The sequence below is a fragment of the Hordeum vulgare genome, chromosome 4H, assembly GCF_904849725.1.
Source record: "Hordeum vulgare subsp. vulgare chromosome 4H, MorexV3_pseudomolecules_assembly, whole genome shotgun sequence".
NCBI classification, from domain to species: Eukaryota; Viridiplantae; Streptophyta; class Magnoliopsida; order Poales; family Poaceae; genus Hordeum; species Hordeum vulgare.
Genome location: NC_058521.1, coordinates 43,880,628 through 43,898,156, shown reverse-complemented (window position 1 = coordinate 43,898,156; position 17,529 = coordinate 43,880,628). Strand labels below are relative to the sequence as shown.

General features: G+C 51.2%; 2 protein-coding genes across 2 annotated transcripts; both read left to right on the top strand.

Annotated features, from left to right (window-relative positions):
* Window positions 1–3,839: 3,839 nt before the first annotated feature.
* LOC123451150 (nuclear poly(A) polymerase 4-like) lies at window positions 3,840–5,737 on the top strand. The gene has a single exon (XM_045128155.1). The coding sequence runs from the start codon at window positions 3,938–3,940 to the stop codon at window positions 5,573–5,575; it is 1,638 nt and encodes a 545-aa protein (XP_044984090.1). The 5' UTR covers window positions 3,840–3,937; the 3' UTR covers window positions 5,576–5,737.
* A 9,825-nt stretch (window positions 5,738–15,562) lies between these two features.
* Window positions 15,563–16,638, top strand: LOC123451149 (protein GLUTAMINE DUMPER 2-like). Its single transcript, XM_045128154.1, has one exon. It carries the CDS (start codon window positions 15,751–15,753, stop codon window positions 16,216–16,218), a length of 468 nt encoding a protein of 155 aa, XP_044984089.1. The 5' UTR covers window positions 15,563–15,750; the 3' UTR covers window positions 16,219–16,638.
* The last annotated feature ends 891 nt before the right edge of the window (window positions 16,639–17,529 follow it).

Sequence of the window (17,529 nt, the reverse complement as noted above, 5' to 3'; positions counted from 1 at the left end):
TCCCTAGCAAGCCTCTAGTTGGCTAGCCAGTTGATCAAAGATAGTTAGTGTCTTCTGATTATGAACAAGGTGTTGTTGCTTGATAACTGGATCACGTCATTAGGAGAATAACGTGATGGACTAGACCCAAACTAATAGACGTAGCATGTTGATCGTGTCATTTTGTTGCTACTGTTTTTCTGCGTGTCAAGTATTTGTTCCTATGACCATGAGATCATATAACTCACTAACACCGGAGGAATACTTTGTGTGTATCAAACGTCGCAACGTAACTGGGTGACTATAAAGATGCTCTACAGGTATCTCCGAAGGTGTTCGTTGAGTTAGTATGGATCAAGACTGGGATTTGTCACTCCGTGTGACGGAGAGGTATCTCGGGGCCCACTCGGTAATACAACATCACACACAAGCCTTGCAAGCAATGTAACTTAGTGTAAGTTGCGGGATCTTGTATTACGGAACGAGTAAAGAGACTTGCCGGTAAACGAGATTGAAATAGGTATGCGGATACTGACGATCGAATCTCGGGCAAGTAACATACCGAAGGACAAAGGGAATGACATACGGGATTATATGAATCCTTGGCACCGAGGTTCAAACGATAAGATCTTCGTAGAATATGTAGGATCCAATATGGGCATTCAGGTCCCGCTATTGGATATTGACCGAGGAGTCTCTCGGGTCATGTCTACATAGTTCTCGAACCCGCAGGGTCTGCACACTTAAGGTTCGACGTTGTTTTATGCGTATTTGAGTTATATGGTTGGTTACCGAATGTTGTTTGGAGTCCCGGATGAGATCACGGACGTCACGAGGGTTTCCGAAATGGTCCGGAAACGAAGATTGATATATAGGATGACCTCATTTGATTACCGGAAGGTTTTCGGAGTTACCGGGAATGTACCGGGAATGACGAATGGGTTCCGGGAGTTCACCGGGGGGCAACCCACCCCGGGGAAGCCCATAGGCCTTGGGGGTGGCACACCAGCCCTTAGTGGGCTGGTGGGACAGCCCAAGAAGGCCCTGTGCGCCATAGGAAGAAAATCAAAGAGAAAAAAAAGGAGGAGGTGGGAAAGGAAAGAAGGACTCCACCCACCAAACCAAGTAGGACTCGGTTTGGGGGGAGACCTTCCCCCCTTGGCTCGGCCGACCCCTTGGGGCTCCTTGAGCCCCAAGGCAAGGCTCCCCTTCTCCCACCTATATATACGGAGGTTTTAGGGCTGATTTGAGACGACTTTTCCACGGCAGCCCGACCACATACCTCCACGGTTTTTCCTCTAGATCGCGTTTCTGCGGAGCTCGGGCGGAGCCCTGCTCAGACAAGATCATCACCAACCTCCGGAGCGTCGTCACGCTGCCGGAGAACTCTTCTACCTCTCCGTCTCTCTTGCTGGATCAAGAAGGCCGAGATCATCGTCGAGCTGTACGTGTGCTGAACGCGGAGGTGTCGTCCGTTCGGCACTAGATCGTGGGACTGATCGCGGGACGGTTCGCGGGGCGGATCGAGGGACGTGAGGACGGTCCACTACATCAACCGCGTTCACTAACGCTTCTGCTGTACGGTCTACAAGGGTACGTAGATCACACATCCCCTCTCGTAGGTGGACATCACCATGATAGGTCTTCGTGCGCGTAGGAAAATTTTTGTTTCCCATGCGACGTTCCCCAACACACAATTGCAAGTCGGACACTAACTTGCAACTACGACGCGGGGGGGGGGGGGGAGGATGCTTTGTTTTTTCGTGGTTATAGTTGAACCTAGTTCCAAGTGGAGCCTGGACTTGCAAGCTAGCCCCGGAATCGCAACTCGAGGGCCCCTAGTTGGAAGTCAACCTTTGAATTACAAGTGGGTGCTTGTTTTTTTCGTAGTTGATAGTTAACCGAGTTGCAAGTCGGACCATGACTCGCAACTCGAGACCATAGTTGCAAGTCAACCACTGACTTGCAATTTATTGTTGTACGTATTTATATATTGTTTGAAGTGGTTTTCTACAAGATTTGCAAAACAGCAACATATACTTTCTTATTATTTTTCTTTTTTGAAATCCAACCCAAATAAATTTGTGTGGCTCACGTTTTCGCCCGCATTGTTTGAAATGGTGGCGCACAGAAGAGTGGGGGCAGAGACGGGGACGAGAAGCTCGAAGGCGACGTCGTTCGAGGTCGTTGGCGACGAGCCCCCTGCCATGGGCACCGTCCCCGAGCTTTGCGCGTCAAACGTCCCGTTGAAAGGAGTAAGTGATTCACATATTCTCGAGCCCTTCCTCCCTTTTTGTTTGAATCTCGTTCGCCTCCGGAGTTAAATTTTGCTCTTCAATTCGTTGTCGGCGCTGCACACAGCGCGGCCGTAGGTGTTGCGAGGGGACATGATATTTTGCGCGGGCTGGATTGGTTGCCCGTGCCTTCGTTCCCCTCCGCACGTGGTAGTTTGAGAATAAGCTCGTTGTGTAGCTCGGGGATAGGGGTGGGGTGGGTTAAGGGTACTAGTTGCAGCATCCCTGCAGGGTTAAATCTTTCGGAAAGTCGTGCCTGTGATTATGTGGCAACGTAGAAACTTTGTTTAACATCCGGTTCTAGATAACTTGAAGTAAGCTTAATTAAAAACTTGCTAACTGAGTGCGTAACCGTGACTATCTCTTTCGTGAGCTCCTTCTCCGATCGAGGGCACGATGGGGTTATGTCTGACGTAAGTAGGTGTTCAGGATCATTCATTTGATCATTAGTACTTCACGTCCGTTATGTGTAGATCATCCCCCTCTTTTATTTTTGTACTCGTAAGTTAGCCACCTCAAATAAATGCTTAGTCGCTTCCTGCAGCCTTACCACTTAACCATACCTCATCCATTAAGTTTTGCTAGTGTTGATACCTTTGGAAATGAGATTGATGAGTCCCCTATGGCTCACAGATTACTACAACACCAGTTGCAGGTACATGTAAAGAGTTATTTTGACGTGAGCGCGTTGATTGTGTTATTTGGAGTTTCTTCTTCTTCATCATCATCGATCTAGGATAGATTCTAGGTCGGCAGCCTGCGATAGCAAGGATAGACGTCGTTCTTTTATCGTTTGTTTTCGTCCGTAGACGGACCCTGCTCTTCTTCATGATGATTGTATGTATTATATCGATGTGACTCTGATGTAGCTCGTGACAAGTGTAAGCCAATTCCACATACTCATCTTTTCAGTACATGTACTTGTAACGATATCCATTCTTGCGGAACGGCGAGATGCATTTCTATCCCTGTCAAGGCCCTCGCAGCAAAATAAGGATAGAACCGCAACTTGAGCGTTACAACTATCTGTTGCCATTCAGAGGAATGACTTGCCAATTATAGTTGAAATGGACTCCGTCGTCGCTGTCAAGCTGATTCAAGCTTTGGATCTTGATAGATCGATTTATTCTTTTGTGGTTAGAGAGATTAGGCACCTTACGTCTCTTCGTGATTCCTATGTTATTCATGTACTAAAACACAATCAAAATAAAATTGACGATAGCTTAGCTAAATTTGCTAGACTAGAGGAGGGTAGGACGATGACCTGGATCGGTTATGTTTCAACTGATCCTTTAGAGCTAGCCAATTCTGATTGTACGATCAGTGTGTTTTGAGTAATATAAGAGTTTATCCGCAATGTTTTTTTTGCAAAATCAATGGAAAGTTGCTTGTATTCAGAGGTCCGAGATATATAATCATCCATGAGCTGAAGCGAAGGAGGAGTCGGATTCAACCTGTGCCCTGCTGCATCCCAAAACTTGCCACAGGGAACTTGATCTTGCTCAAACCATTCGTTTGCAACACGTACGCAACGTGTGGGCCAGTTTCTGAATCCGAATTCGATCCCGACCAGAACTTCCCGTCCCACTATCATAAATAATCTAGTACTGTAGTACGTATGAGCGTTCTCTAGTGCGCGGCTTACCGGTGGCACATCCGCGATCATGTCGGCGATCTCGCTGGTTGGCCCGACGCCGGCAGACCTCGAGAGCTCCACGCAGTTAGAGAGCCTTCTCCGTGAGGCCGGCCTGTACGAGACCTCCGACGAGCTGGCGGCCCGCGAGGACGTGCTGCGCGATCTCCAAGCCATCGTCGACCGGTGGGTGAAGCGCGTCACCGCTCAGCGAGGGTTTCCCGACGGCATGGTTGAGCAGGCCACCGGCCTTGTGATTCCGTTCGGTTCCTATCGCCTCGGCGTGCACGGGCGCGGCTCCGACATCGACGCCCTCGTCGTCGGCCCCTCCTACATCAACCGCGACCACGACTTCTTCGCCGTGCTCGGCGGCGTGCTGGCGGAGACGGAGGCGGTGACGGAGCTGCAGCCCGTGCCTCGCGCGCACGTGCCCGTCATCAAGATGCGATTCCGCGGCGTGCAGGTGGACCTCCTGTACGCCAGCGTGAGCCTCCCCGTGGTGCCCAGGGACCTCGACCTGCGCGACCGCTCCGTTTTCCGCGGCATGGACCTGGCCTCCGCGCGCAGCCTCAACGGCGTGCGCGTCGCCGACGAGCTCTTGCGTCTCGTCCCGGACGCCGGCGCCTTCCGCACGACGCTGCGATGCATCAAGCACTGGGCCAAGGCGCGCGGCATCTACTCCAACGTGATGGGGTTCCTGGGCGGCGTGGGCTGGGCGATCCTGGTGGCGCGCGTGTGCCAGCTCTACCCCAACGCGTCGCCGAGCATGCTGGTGCCGCGCTTCTTCAAGATCTTCGCGCAGTGGAAGTGGCCCAATCCGGTGCTTCTACAGGACATCGAGCACGACGACGGCGGCGAGCTCGCGCTCCGGCTGCCCGTATGGGACCCGCGGCGGAACCCGCGGGACAAGAGCCACCTCATGCCGGTCATCACGCCCGCCTACCCATGCATGAACTCGTGCTACAACGTCTCGCACGCCACCCTGCGGACCATCACGGAGCAGCTCCAGATCGGCAACGGCATCTGCCACGAGATCCTCAAGGCCGGCGGCGCCGTCGGGTGGGAAGCGCTGTTCCAGCCGTTCCAGTTCTTCAAGGCGTACAAGAGCTACCTGCAGGTGGACGTGAAGGTCGCCGGAGGGGAGGCCGACCTCCGGGAGTGGAAGGGGTGGGTGGAGTCGCGGCTGAGGCTGCTGGTGACCAGGGTCGAGATGGCCACGGGCGGCATGCTGCTCTGCCATCCCAACCCGAAAGCCTACGCCGCCAAGCCCCATGATCACCACTGCACGGCATCGTTCTTCGTGGGCTTGTCCAAGCCACAGCTACAGCAGCAGCAGCAGCCTCAGGTGCCGTTCGACCTACGCGCGACGACGGAGGGGTTCAAGCAGGAGGTGTACACGTACGAGTTCTGGAGGCCCGGGATGGAGTTGGAGGTCTCGCACGCCCGGAGGAAGGACCTGCCGTCCTACGTGCTGGATCAGATCCTCCCCGCTGGGCATCTCAAGAGGAGGCGCGCCGCCGAGAGCGACTCTCCTCCGTTGTTGTCTGCTCCCGGCGACTCCAGGGACGTCAAGAGGGCGGCGGGAGCAGGATCGTCGCCTGAGAGGAAGAGGCAATGCTGTCCCAGCAGCAATATCCACCCCAGCGCTTCAGTACAGGGCGTTGTGTGAGAGCAGATGAACATTCAGAGCAATCGCCAAGGCATGATCAGGCCAAGCCGCCAGCCCAAGTCTTCAAGCGAAATCTTGTCAGGCAGATGGCATGATCCAGTGGGAGACAGAGAGAAGGGCACACTCTGCGCCCGGCGGAACACCGTGTACAGATTCAGATTCAGATATCTGTTGCGTAGCTTTGTCAGAGAAACAATTTTGTATGATACACTATCAATCAAGTTATCAACTATGTACTCAAAACTGGTGTCAGCATCACCGAATATAAACATTGTACTATTGTCTATGTTTATGTGCTTCCTCAGTTCTTCACCGCAAGTCTTCCATATGATGTCAAGGCAGAGCTCCTGCCATGATTTCGCTGTTATGTCCAGCAAATCTTATCATAACTAGAGATGCCCCGCGCGTTGCTACGGAAAAATATTAAAAAATTAATGTTAATAAAAAAACATTATAAAAATGCCTTGCTTAATTACCTAGAAAAAAAATTCATGCATGAGGGTATGTTTTGCATGAAAAGATTAATAAAAAAAGTAACTTATGACTACATGCATGATTTGATGATGTGGCAGAGGAAAAATAGATAATGGGTTTTAGCTATTTAAGAATAGAAGATAGGGTGGGCGAGTAGCCCCGTGTGGAGTTTGCTTTTGTTTTGCCTCAGGTACCAACAAACGACACCAGCCGTCGAGCTCGTTGTGGGTTGTGTTTCCGCAGGCACCAACAAACGCAAATTCAGAGAGTGTTCAAGCTAGTTTTAAGCTGTGGATTCACTCTGTTGATTTTCACTTTTTTTCATGTCCCAGGTATGGGAGTTTGAATCCCACATTGTTGATTTCATTTTGTTCTGTAAGTTAAGAGTGTTTTTTTTTGTAAATTCGCACTGTTTTTTATTTTCGGGCAGTAAATTCAGAGAGTGTGCACATTCAGACAATATGTAACTCCAGTCAGTGTTCGAAACGAAAAGAAAACTATAATTAATGGCCGAGGGGGTTCGTTTACAATGAAGTTGCAGTGTTTTTTTGCAAGTGATTTGAATGCAACTGAAATGATAATTTTGGCTCACCACGATGGGTGAGGTGGGTTGGGGAGGTTGGGACGTGCGAGGGGGGTGACGATTTTGCCTGGGCCCGAGCGGCCAGGGAGCATTTTTTTAATTTGTGGTTTGTGTGTACTTCGCTGTGCTTCGACGGGCACCAACGACGCTGTGTTTTGCTTTTGATTCAGGTTTTGTCAATCAAGTGAAAACCCAAGTTCGGACCATGTTTCAGACGGTCCTCTCCTCACCCATCAACTACCACAGTGATTTACTCAATTCTAGGCTTTAGAGGAGTTTCCATTTTTCCAGTGGTACTCGTGATTTCCCTTGTTATATAAACTAGCTACCAGTTTTTTAGGCATATGTTCTGCTACACAAACTGCACATGTATGTATGCCGCAGAGCCGCATTTGTCCTACCGAACGTGGATGTTTCTACTGAATTTTTGGTTGTAGTTTTGTTTGATACCCATGTTGAATGCGTTTCCTTTATTTTGGTGCTGGCAGGAATCGATCTGCCAGCATCAAAAGTGGGTTCCTAAACATATAATAAATGAAGCTTATTAGTTAGTTACCCATAAAAAAAAGGCCTGCTCCTCCCCACTCCCTCCCCCTCCCAACCCTAGCCGCCACTCTCCCTCCCCCTCCCTTCCTCGCCGCCGCGTGAGGCAGCCGCCGGCCAAGCCCGGGGCGCCAAGGATCATGGCAGCGGGGCCTTGGCTGCCCTGCCTCTGCGTGGAGAACTTCGGATCTGGAGCGGCGGCTTCATGGGCGAGGCACGGCAAGCTAGCAGCCGTGCGGGCGGTGGATCTGGCGTCCGGGCCGCACGGCGGCGGGATCCAGTGGTTGTTGGCGGCCGGCGGCGGCTTCTGCGGTGGTCGGTGCGCGCGATCTGGCGCATCCCCTCCTTCCATGTCCGGCGTGCGGACTAGCCTGGTCGGGCCGCGCTTCCTTGGGTCGCCGGTTCTGTACAGGAGGCGCTGCTGGTGACGGGGATCTAGTTCGGGCGAAATCGCTGGCCGGCCATGGTCGGCCGCGTCGACGGCGACGCCTGAGGGCGCTGTTCCCCTCCTAGGAGGCGTCGGTATGGACTGACCCCCTTACTTCCCCTCCCCTTAGGTCTCCCGGGCGAAAGCCCTAACTCTGTTGGGCGGCGGCGGCGCTCACGGCGTCGTTCCCTTCTTGAAGGCGCCGCTTTGGGAACCTTGGGGCTGGGTGGCGCTTGTGGGTGGTGGGCGACGGCGGTGGTGCGGCCCTATCCTAGCATGGATCTACGTCCGCTGCTTGGAGATGGACTCGCGTAGGTGGAGGTCGTCGTTTGGCGTCTTGGTGGCATCGATGGCGGAGGCACCTGCCAACGCTAGCACCTCAATCTGCTCTGAAGATGAACCGGTGAAAGATGGTGGCGGCAACACATGTGAGTGCGTCAGACCTGCCCTTGACCCGGTATGTGGCTCGGTCGGGGCCTCTCGCTTTAGATGTTAGGCTTAGGTGAGAGGTCTGGGTTTTTGGCTCAGCTTGCACCCCTTCATCATATGGATAGGAGTAGCGACAAATGTTGTCAAGATGGCGGATTCAGGCATATTATTATACTACTTTGTAAGATTTTCAAGAATAATCAATAAAATTGTCGCATGCATCTTCCAGATGCAGAGACCGGGGGTCATCCTCCTTTTCTAAAAAAAACCCACACACAAAAAATAAATGAAGCTTACTAAGCTTTGTATTTTTTGTTAGGATACAAGAAAACTCATGAACCTGAGGAGGCAATGAGTAGGGGGGAACATTGGCACATTGTTCAGTTGTTCTGCATTCCAGAAAAGCTAGGCTCAAACATATCTACAGGATATTGCGACTGCCCATGCTGCAACCAAGAATACACAGTGAGTTGATTTTTCTGTTTTCCTTTTTTTGGGTTCATATGAATTATCGAAGAGGAGCCTCACTTGCCTGAGTACCAATGTAGGCCCCTGCAAAGATATCTTCAGGACCTGCAGCCAAATAGGTTTCCAAAATCAAAATTATGATGTTAACAATCATTATTTGCTCTGCTTATATTTTCTTTTCTCTGAATGTCGTGCTTAACAGACAAAATCAGAAGGCCACTGAAGATATTGATATATTGTTGTAACTTAGCAAGCTGTTTCCTAAAGTGTTCCCCTTTTTTGTGCTTTTCCCAGGAACAAATGAGGATGCTCTCTTTGAGGTGTCTATTCAACAAATGATGCAGCATTTTGGCATTACTAGAAGATAAAGGTTTTTTATGTACAAGTATCTAGGTTAATTCTTACTTGAGAATACGGGGCTACTTGTTAAGTGTTTTTTCAGTTTTTAGCTTGTCAAAACACTTGGACATGGTTAGTAGGCTATCTGAATATGCAAAAACTGAAGAAACTAATTTATGTTGTGGTCGATACACTGCGTATAGCTGCACAAACACACCGGTATGAAGTCATTAAGGCACACACGCACACGCACACGCACACACACGATCGATGCACGCTGTATTTTCATGCACTATTTTTTCTTGCTACATGGTTGTTTGTTTTGTTTCTAACGCCCACACACATACTACTATGAACTGATGTAGCTATCTGTTCACTGAGTTTTCTCCAAGACCAGCAACACAGAAGTTGTCCTACGATGGGAAATCAGGAGGAGTATCATGTAACTACAACCGCGCAGAGAAAGGGATGATGTGCTATCTGAAATAGGCAAATTTTCTGGACACACACAAGGGGATGGGTTTGGCCAGCAACAAACAAACAAGCCTAGAGGTCGTCCGGGATCAGGAGGTAGGAAGCAATTTTAGTTGTGTGTGTCAGAGGTAGGGGGGTGGGGGTCATAATGTATGATGATGTCATATTAGATGTGAGGTATTATCTTACATCTAGATGTGACATAGTTGGACCCCGAATTTATTCAGACAAGAAAAAAAATCGCAGCCCATGGCCTATGGAGCACGAATTTCACCGACTTTCTGTTAGGAAATAGGTGCTTTTCGGTTAGTCTTAATTCAGATTAGCATCATCACAAGATTACTGACATAGAAAACCTCATATGGAAAATTAGGAACATCTAGCATGTAAACGTATGGACTAAAAATACATGTCAACAAAGAGATATTCAAAACATACACGTTCATCAGAAACTCCTGGTAGACATTGTGGATGTAGTCAAACTTGAACGAGTAATCTTGCCAAGACGCTTCCCAAAAACCTTACACCTCTCATCCGGTTCAGGTTCTCAAGGGACGCGGTTTCAAAGGCCAGCTCTCTTGGAGAACTATACGCACGCAACCACTCGGACTAGGAACTCCACTAGAGTGTGTATGTTTTGTGTACTGCTATGTGTTCTGCATGTAACCTTTCTCCTCTGCATCTCCTTTACATAAAGCAGACGCGTGAAAGAGTGAAGACATGTAATTGGCACATGATGGAAGTATTCTTTAGGGGCGGGTTTGGTTCCCTGCATTAGGCCCAGCCTAGCCCGTGCGGGAAGAAAATGGTCCGTTTGGTTGCCTGCGTTTACTGTGCGGCCTGCATGGCACGAACCTTAAAGCAACTCCAGGCCAGACCCAGGGGGAACACCCGAATCGGCAGTAGCTCGCGAGCCTCGCTCAAGTGACGCAGGGGAGGGCGACACGCTTCTCTCCTCATGCGACCAGGGAGATGGCGTGAGCTCGCTCGCGTCGCCGAAAAATCGGCGGGAGGATTTCGGCTCACCTTCCGCCGAGTCCGCCCCTATTTAGCCCCCTCCCTCACCGCCCCAACTCCCGCCACCATTGTCCCCCCTTTCGAGCTTTCCCACCGACGCGCATCGGCACCGACGAGCAGGTAAGCGGCGCATCTTCATCGGCCGACGGTCCACGGCGTTGGCGGTCCTTCACCGACCGGCGGTGATCTTCTACGACTGTTCCCCCTCGTCTTCGATCTGCATCCATGGCATCTCTGAGTTCAATCCCCCTTTCTCTCTGTTCCTTCTAGCTAGATCTGAGCTCCAGCTAGGGTTTGATGTACATGCATGGTTGATTAGTGCTCTGATCTGTGAGCTCATATCGTTGATTGCTATGCTCCGGTTGCAATTTGTGGCGGGGTTAGATGTTCAAGCATATGGTAGGCTAGATTAGTAGTAGAGTTTGAAGTTGAACCTTGTGCTTGTGTTTATTCGTGCTTAGATTTGTGATTTGTAGCTATTGGTGGTTCATTTGTAGCATGCTCTTTGTTGTAGATGTATGTTCCTTCTTATAATTGTGCGGTATGCTTAGTATGTACTTGTATGCTCCTGCTTTCATGGATTGTCCGGCATGTTTTGTGCTATGCTTACTGTCAATGTGTGCTACGATTGTAGGACATGACCACACAGACGCAAGATTTAGTCAGGCCCTTGTTCTGTCGGACAGCCAGTTCCCTCCATCGTTTGTCGAGGACTCGCAACCTATGTCCGAGATGGCACCTGATTCAGAGGTGTTCGCGTCTAATTCTGTCTATGTACCAGTAGTGCTCATTCAACAAACTCATCCTGCTGCTATTACTGCAACAGCAAAGGCAACGAAGGATGGTAGGTCAAACAACATGAAGTGGCAGCCATTCATGTCCACGTTCGTGTTGAACAAGATGTGTGAGCTCATCTCTAGTGGAGTTAGGACTGACAAGGGCTTCAAGGAGGTGCACTTGAACATCGTTGCGAAGCAAGTGTTCGAGTTCTGTGGGCAGGACGTGTCCGCCACCCAGATGTACAACCACCTGAGGAAGTGGAGAAGTCGATGGATCCAAGTGTCCAAGCTGGGAGACCTTAGCGGCGCCTCATGGGATGAGAACACTTGCTCCATAGTTCTAGAGGCAAAGCGCTACGCCGGCCATGTCGCGGTTAGCTCACAACCCTCTTCCTTTTCATAATCTCCACCATTGCCTACTCCTAATCGCAACTAACAACACTTGTGTTTCATTCTTAGGACCACCCAAGGGACGCTGAGTTCCTCAACACACCCATACAAAACTACAGCCAGATGCAGCACATCTTCTCCTTCGGGCTCGCAACAGGGAAGCATGCCATGGGCTTGGGGGAGCCTCTTGGTTCTCCCATGCCAGACTTCCCTGCGACCCCGGGTGTCGAGGTCATTGATGGCCCTGACAAGCACTTCGAGAAGCCCTTCGACAAGCCCTTCGACAAGCTCTTCGAGAAGCCCTTCGAAAATCCCTTTGACCCCGTCCATGATAGGAAGAGGAAGAGAGGAGGCCTGATGGAGGAGGAGATCAATGTCTTTTGCAGTATGACTAAGGCGGTGAAGGAGGTGGCAACAACCATCACGGAGTGCAAGCCCCTCGACGTCCACCCTGGCCCGTATGGCGTTGTCATGACCCAGGGTGGCTTCAGCGACGAGGCTCTCATGGCAGCTCTCAGCCACCTGCTTGACAACAAGGCCCAGGGTGTTAGGTTCGTTGCCATGACAGACGCTCACAGGGTGATGTGGCTGAGGAGCTGGCTGGGCAAGCACTAGTACTAGAGTAGTGCTGCCTGTGAGCGTGCATGATCCCCGACGGCGATGGCGATGACGGTGGCGACGACGATGACGACGTACATTTTGTGTGGCTAGGGCTGGAAAACTATTTGATGGTTTGTATATTTTGATGAGGTGGTATATACTAACCCCTCACGATGATGGTGAACTTGCGATGGTAGGACGACACCCTCTTTTAGATGTGGTGGTAGGATAACATGATGGTAGTGCTATGTAGAACTTGCTATGCCGTATGATTATGCATGCTTTACTTTTTCTCTTCTACTTGTGTGCTTCGTTGATTTGCTGCTTCAACTCTTGATCTTGTGCATTGCTAGGGCAAGTGGTATACCGTGTTCATCGGTAAGGCTCCAGGGGTTTACAGTTCATGGAAAGAAGCCAGTGCACAAGTGGCATCGTATAGCAACAACAGACATAGAGGGTTCAAGACTAGGCATGCAACAGAACAAGCTTACTCCGACTGGGTGCTAAAGCACGGAGGCAACAATGTTGACAGTGGCAAGGTTGGAGTTGTCAAAGTGGAAGGTGCTACGGCGGATCGTCAGTTGGGGATAACTTCATCATCTTCGCCGAGTTCATCGACATTGCTACGCTGTGGCGCTGGTGTGCTAGGTGTGTTCATTGTGGGTAACCTCACCAAATAGGGTACAAGGTAAGCACACCGTGTACGTCGTATGCAACCAAACATCATGTTCATGTGCCGCCTGGCCAATGCAGGCAACCAAACAAAGTTCTTGCATATTACCTAATGGAGGGACCCTATATGCAGGTAACTAAACAACTTGCAGATGACGCATTTAGGATATTTTTGTTCAACCAGGCTAGTTTGATAAGTGTATGCAATGCAGCTACTATTCATTGAAGAACCAAACATGTCCTAGAAGTACAAAACGTCTTCACAATGAGCACGGGGCATTGACAGGTGCATCGAGAGCAAAGTAGTGCATTACCATGTAAAAACTGTAGTTATTCCAACAATTCACATAACAGTACCCATACGAACTTGATTCATGAACGTGACACGCATGCATTATGTGGCGTGCCGTGAAGTGGGTGAGCTTGCACATTAATTATTGAGTAACTAAAAAACATAAATAGAATAAATTTATTCCTTCCTTAACTTGTACTTCAAGATAATCAAGCAATACAACAATTATTCCACCAATCCCTTTATTCCCTTTCAGCATGGTATGTGCCGCAAGTTTCTAGACCTAGCTGTCGCCCACCGCTTCTGCCCACATGCCGCCTCCGGGGCAATCGGCCTCCATGACCGCCGGGCCGCCCGTACCTAGGGTTCGTTCACCGGTCGTGTTGACCGGCTGTCCTAGAGAGTTTTTTCCCAATCTCTTGATCCGGGTTTCTCTCTCTTTTGCCGGTCTCTTGATTAGAGTTCTTCTTTTTTGGTTTTCCAATCTAAGATCAGTTTGCGTCGCCCGCCCCTGTCGTCGACCACCGCGCCTCTACTTCGACATCGGCATGATACGACCTCTACACCAACACTGCGGCCTCACGCAACTCGGCGGCCCTTACTGGTCGTCGACCGTGTGTCTTCCCGTCATCGTCCTGCATCGGTCGTCGTCGCCCTTCTCCGACCGTGACTATTTCATCACCATCCGCCTCCGCCGTCGCTTCGTAAGTTCGCGCATCGGCTGCGTCGGCCCGACTCCCGGCTCCGGTCGCGTCGGCCTCGTCGGCTTCCTTGGGTCGGCCGTGTCAGCCCCGTCGGCTGTCTCTGGCCGGCTGCTCGCTGTTGGCTATGTCGGCCTCATCGGTTGCCTCTGGCCGACTGCCGGCTCCGATCGTCGGCCTCGTCGGCTTCCTCGGGCCGGCTGCTAGCTGTCGGCTGCGTCGGGCTCGCCGACTACGTCTGGCTGACTGCCGGCTCCGGCTGCGATCGTCATCGACGACTTCATCTCGGATGCCGCCACACCGCCTCCATCGAGCGACGTCCCCGACCTCGCGCGCGGTCGGATTGATCACCCGCCCGTCCGCGATCCACCTCAGCTACGTCGTGCGACCGATCTGGCCCATCGGTTGCGCGCGCCTTCACCGATCCCGTGAAGACTGTCCTGAGTAAAGCGCCCCTCCACCGATCGAGCACGGGGCTGCCGCTGCGTCACCCCATCGGGCCACAGCACCGCCGCCCCATGGTTCTCCTCGCGGTTGCACCGACACCGATCCACCGCTACTCCTCCCTTTCGGGCTGTAGCGCGGCGGCATGCGGTCCCCGCCGCCGCCCGAGGCCGTCCCCGTGACTGCACTGACTCGTGCACCGCCGATGTGCCGCCCTTTCGGGCCATAGCGTCGCGGCACGCAGTCTACGCCACCACCCAGAGGTCTTCCCGCCAATTTTCTCCGCAACCGTCGTCAAGTCCTTCTCTGCTAGCCTCCTCGACATGGCGTACAAGTTGTGTGCAGGTCCCCGCCTATGCATGCCCGATGCTGGCAACACCGCCGCGTCCTTCGTCCTCAGTGTGTTCCCGGGCCTGGCAAACCTGAAGCGACGCATCGTCAACATTGTATTCGTCAGTCTATGCATGCCCGGTGCTGGCAACACCGATGCATACCTTCTTCCATGAAGTGTCCCCGGGCTTGGCAAACCCGGCGCAACGCGTCGTCAACTACGTCTCCTTCCCGGCGCATCACTACTTCGACACCACTGCGCCCATGACTGACTCGACGCCTCCTTGCGTCCGCTGCTTCACGGCGACTTCCTCGACACTGGCTACCCTGACTCGACATCGACCACGACGTTCTTCGCACGGCTACCTCGACCAAGGCTACACCATCCTACGCTCTCGGCTACCTCGACAAACGCACAAAGGGCTACCGCCTTACTTGAGCAACCTCGTCGGTTTTCACTCCAACCACATCTTCCGCGATACATCGACCGTTACGACTGTGGGGGGAGGACCGTCGTCTTACCTTCGTGTTCTTCTCCAGTCTCACCGTCTGCGTCGCTACCATTGTGACCGCGGAGGGATGTTGAGTAACGTGATTGACTAGAATTTGTTCCTGCCTTGACTTGTACTACAAGATAATCATGTATATATATATATATATATATATATATATATATATATATATATAGACACACACACGAGGCTTAACTAATACAACAATTATTCCATCAATCCCTCTGTTCCGTTTCCACACCGATGATCTCTTTGTTCATGCTACAAGGAGCGCTAGAACAATCACCACTTCAAAAATAAATAAAAAATTGAACATCGAATTTGTTTTCTTGCCACAACCTTCACAAATGTCATTTCATAATGAAACTTTGCAGCCGTTCAAACATTTTTCAAACTTTTTCATCAGAAATTTCTAGATTTTTTTTACATATTTAACTGTTCACTTTTATATGAGCTCAAGCTGAGAAGGACAAGGTGGTCTCGTATTCTATTTTTTTTTCTTTAGCAAATCCACCCCTGCCGTGACAAATTCCGTACCTTCTTTTCCGTTTCGCTCCTTATAAATGACCCTCTAACACTTCACTAGGCCCCCCACGCTATTATACCAAGTACTACTAACAACCGGTCAAGAACAGCAGAAAACCAACTCACACATACTCCCACTGCTGAGGAGTAACATATCGACAAGAAGTGTAGAAACGATGAGACCAGGAGCGGGTTTCAATGCGACGGCCGCAGCAACGAAGGCTGTGGCAGCCCCACTGGCCGCCGGCGCCGCGCATTCCGCGTGGCACTCGCCGGTGCCGTACCTCTTCGGCGGCCTGGCCGCGATGCTCGGACTCATCGCCTTCGCCCTTCTCATCCTCGCATGCTCGTACTGGAAGCTGTCCGGGTACCTGGAGGGCAGCGCCGGCCGCGGTGAAGACGAAGGCTCCGCCACTGACGGCGCCAAGCCGGTGGCCTCGGACCTGCCGCCGCCAGCGTGGGAGGAGAAGGTACTGGTGGTCATGGCCGGGGACGTGAAACCTACGTACCTCGCCACGCCCATGTCAAGCAGAGACCGTGGCAGCAAGGGAGAAGAGGAAGAGAAGAAGGTGTCTACAGTCGCCATGGCTAGCATCAAGGATGCTGATAATGGTGAGCAGTCAGAACCAGAGAGAACGAGATGACCGCCACATCGCCGAGGTGTGAGTTTTGCATCTTCTTGTTCTTCTTTAGGCTTAGGTGACCTGGCGGTTAAGCCTTTGATGCTCTCAAATACTAGGAGAAAGTTCATCTGCAGTTCCGGACTATGCAGGGAGCGTAACCCTCATCAGAGTCATGTTTTTACTGGGTTTCCCTTCAGTTTTTGCAGTGACCAAATGGATTAGATCAGCAGAATTGCTGACAGTCGCTACAAGAAAACAGCAATCAAGGTCATTTTTTTGTGGAGTTATCTCTAACTTTTACCATAATTCGAATGGAATTACAGCATGAGAAATGCACCTTTTGATAAGCTTTGTTGTCACCTGCGAAATAGTTGGTGCTCCATTTCCTTTCCTTTTGTTTTCTTGCTCTGAGTAATGGAAATGAGCATATTTTTCTTCTTTCTTCCCCTCCTTTCTATGACGGCCAATAGGCGTGTGTATTTGTGGAGGAATCAGCAGGTAGGGCACACTCTTGGCATGTATGAGTAAACCAAGGGCAAAGTGGACGGGAATAAATAGTTACAGGCAGGACAGGACGCGGTGCGTCGATGGGCATACTTCTCATGATTGCGAATATGTGATATGATCAGGGGGATACTCTCAGGAGAGGAGACTTGCTTGAGCTGCATGTTTCCTTGTGGCCAATATTGTTTTCAGGATATCCAGAGTCAGCCAAGCTCGGGAGACAAGGTGTAGTGAACAGATTCTTGAAGACGATGTAAGACGTCCTCCATGATGTGAACTGCTGACCTGTACGTATCACTAGGAGTCTAAGGATGAATGTATGCAGCTATCACCAAGGGTATGATTAGTGCTTGGAATGGTACCTTGGCGCCCAGAGCAAACCACGTCAACAAAAAGTTTGAAACGGCCGCCGGTGGCCGGAGGTGTGGTGATTCTGTCAGAGCAAGACGAAGGTGATGCAAAAGTGACCCACTCCAACGAACGCCACTGAGCTCCCGGAGTTCCTCGGATAGACCAGCTGCTATCGCCTATCGCAAGTTTGTGCCCTTCTACGGGATCATCGCCAAGCCACTCAGGGACTTGCTCGGCAAGAAGGCATTTGTTGTTGGTCCAAGAAGGCGCAAGCGACCTTCGACCTCCTCAAGCGCGCCATGATCAATGCACCGATTCATGCACTACCCAACTTTGAGTTGCCCTTCTCCAACAAGACGGACGACGTGTGGCATGAGTATATCTGGCCATCTCTCGGGCCGGGCCGGGCCTCGGGCCAGGCCAGAGCAAGCCCGACGCAGAAAACCTAGGCCTGAGCCCGGCTCAGCCCGGCCGTCG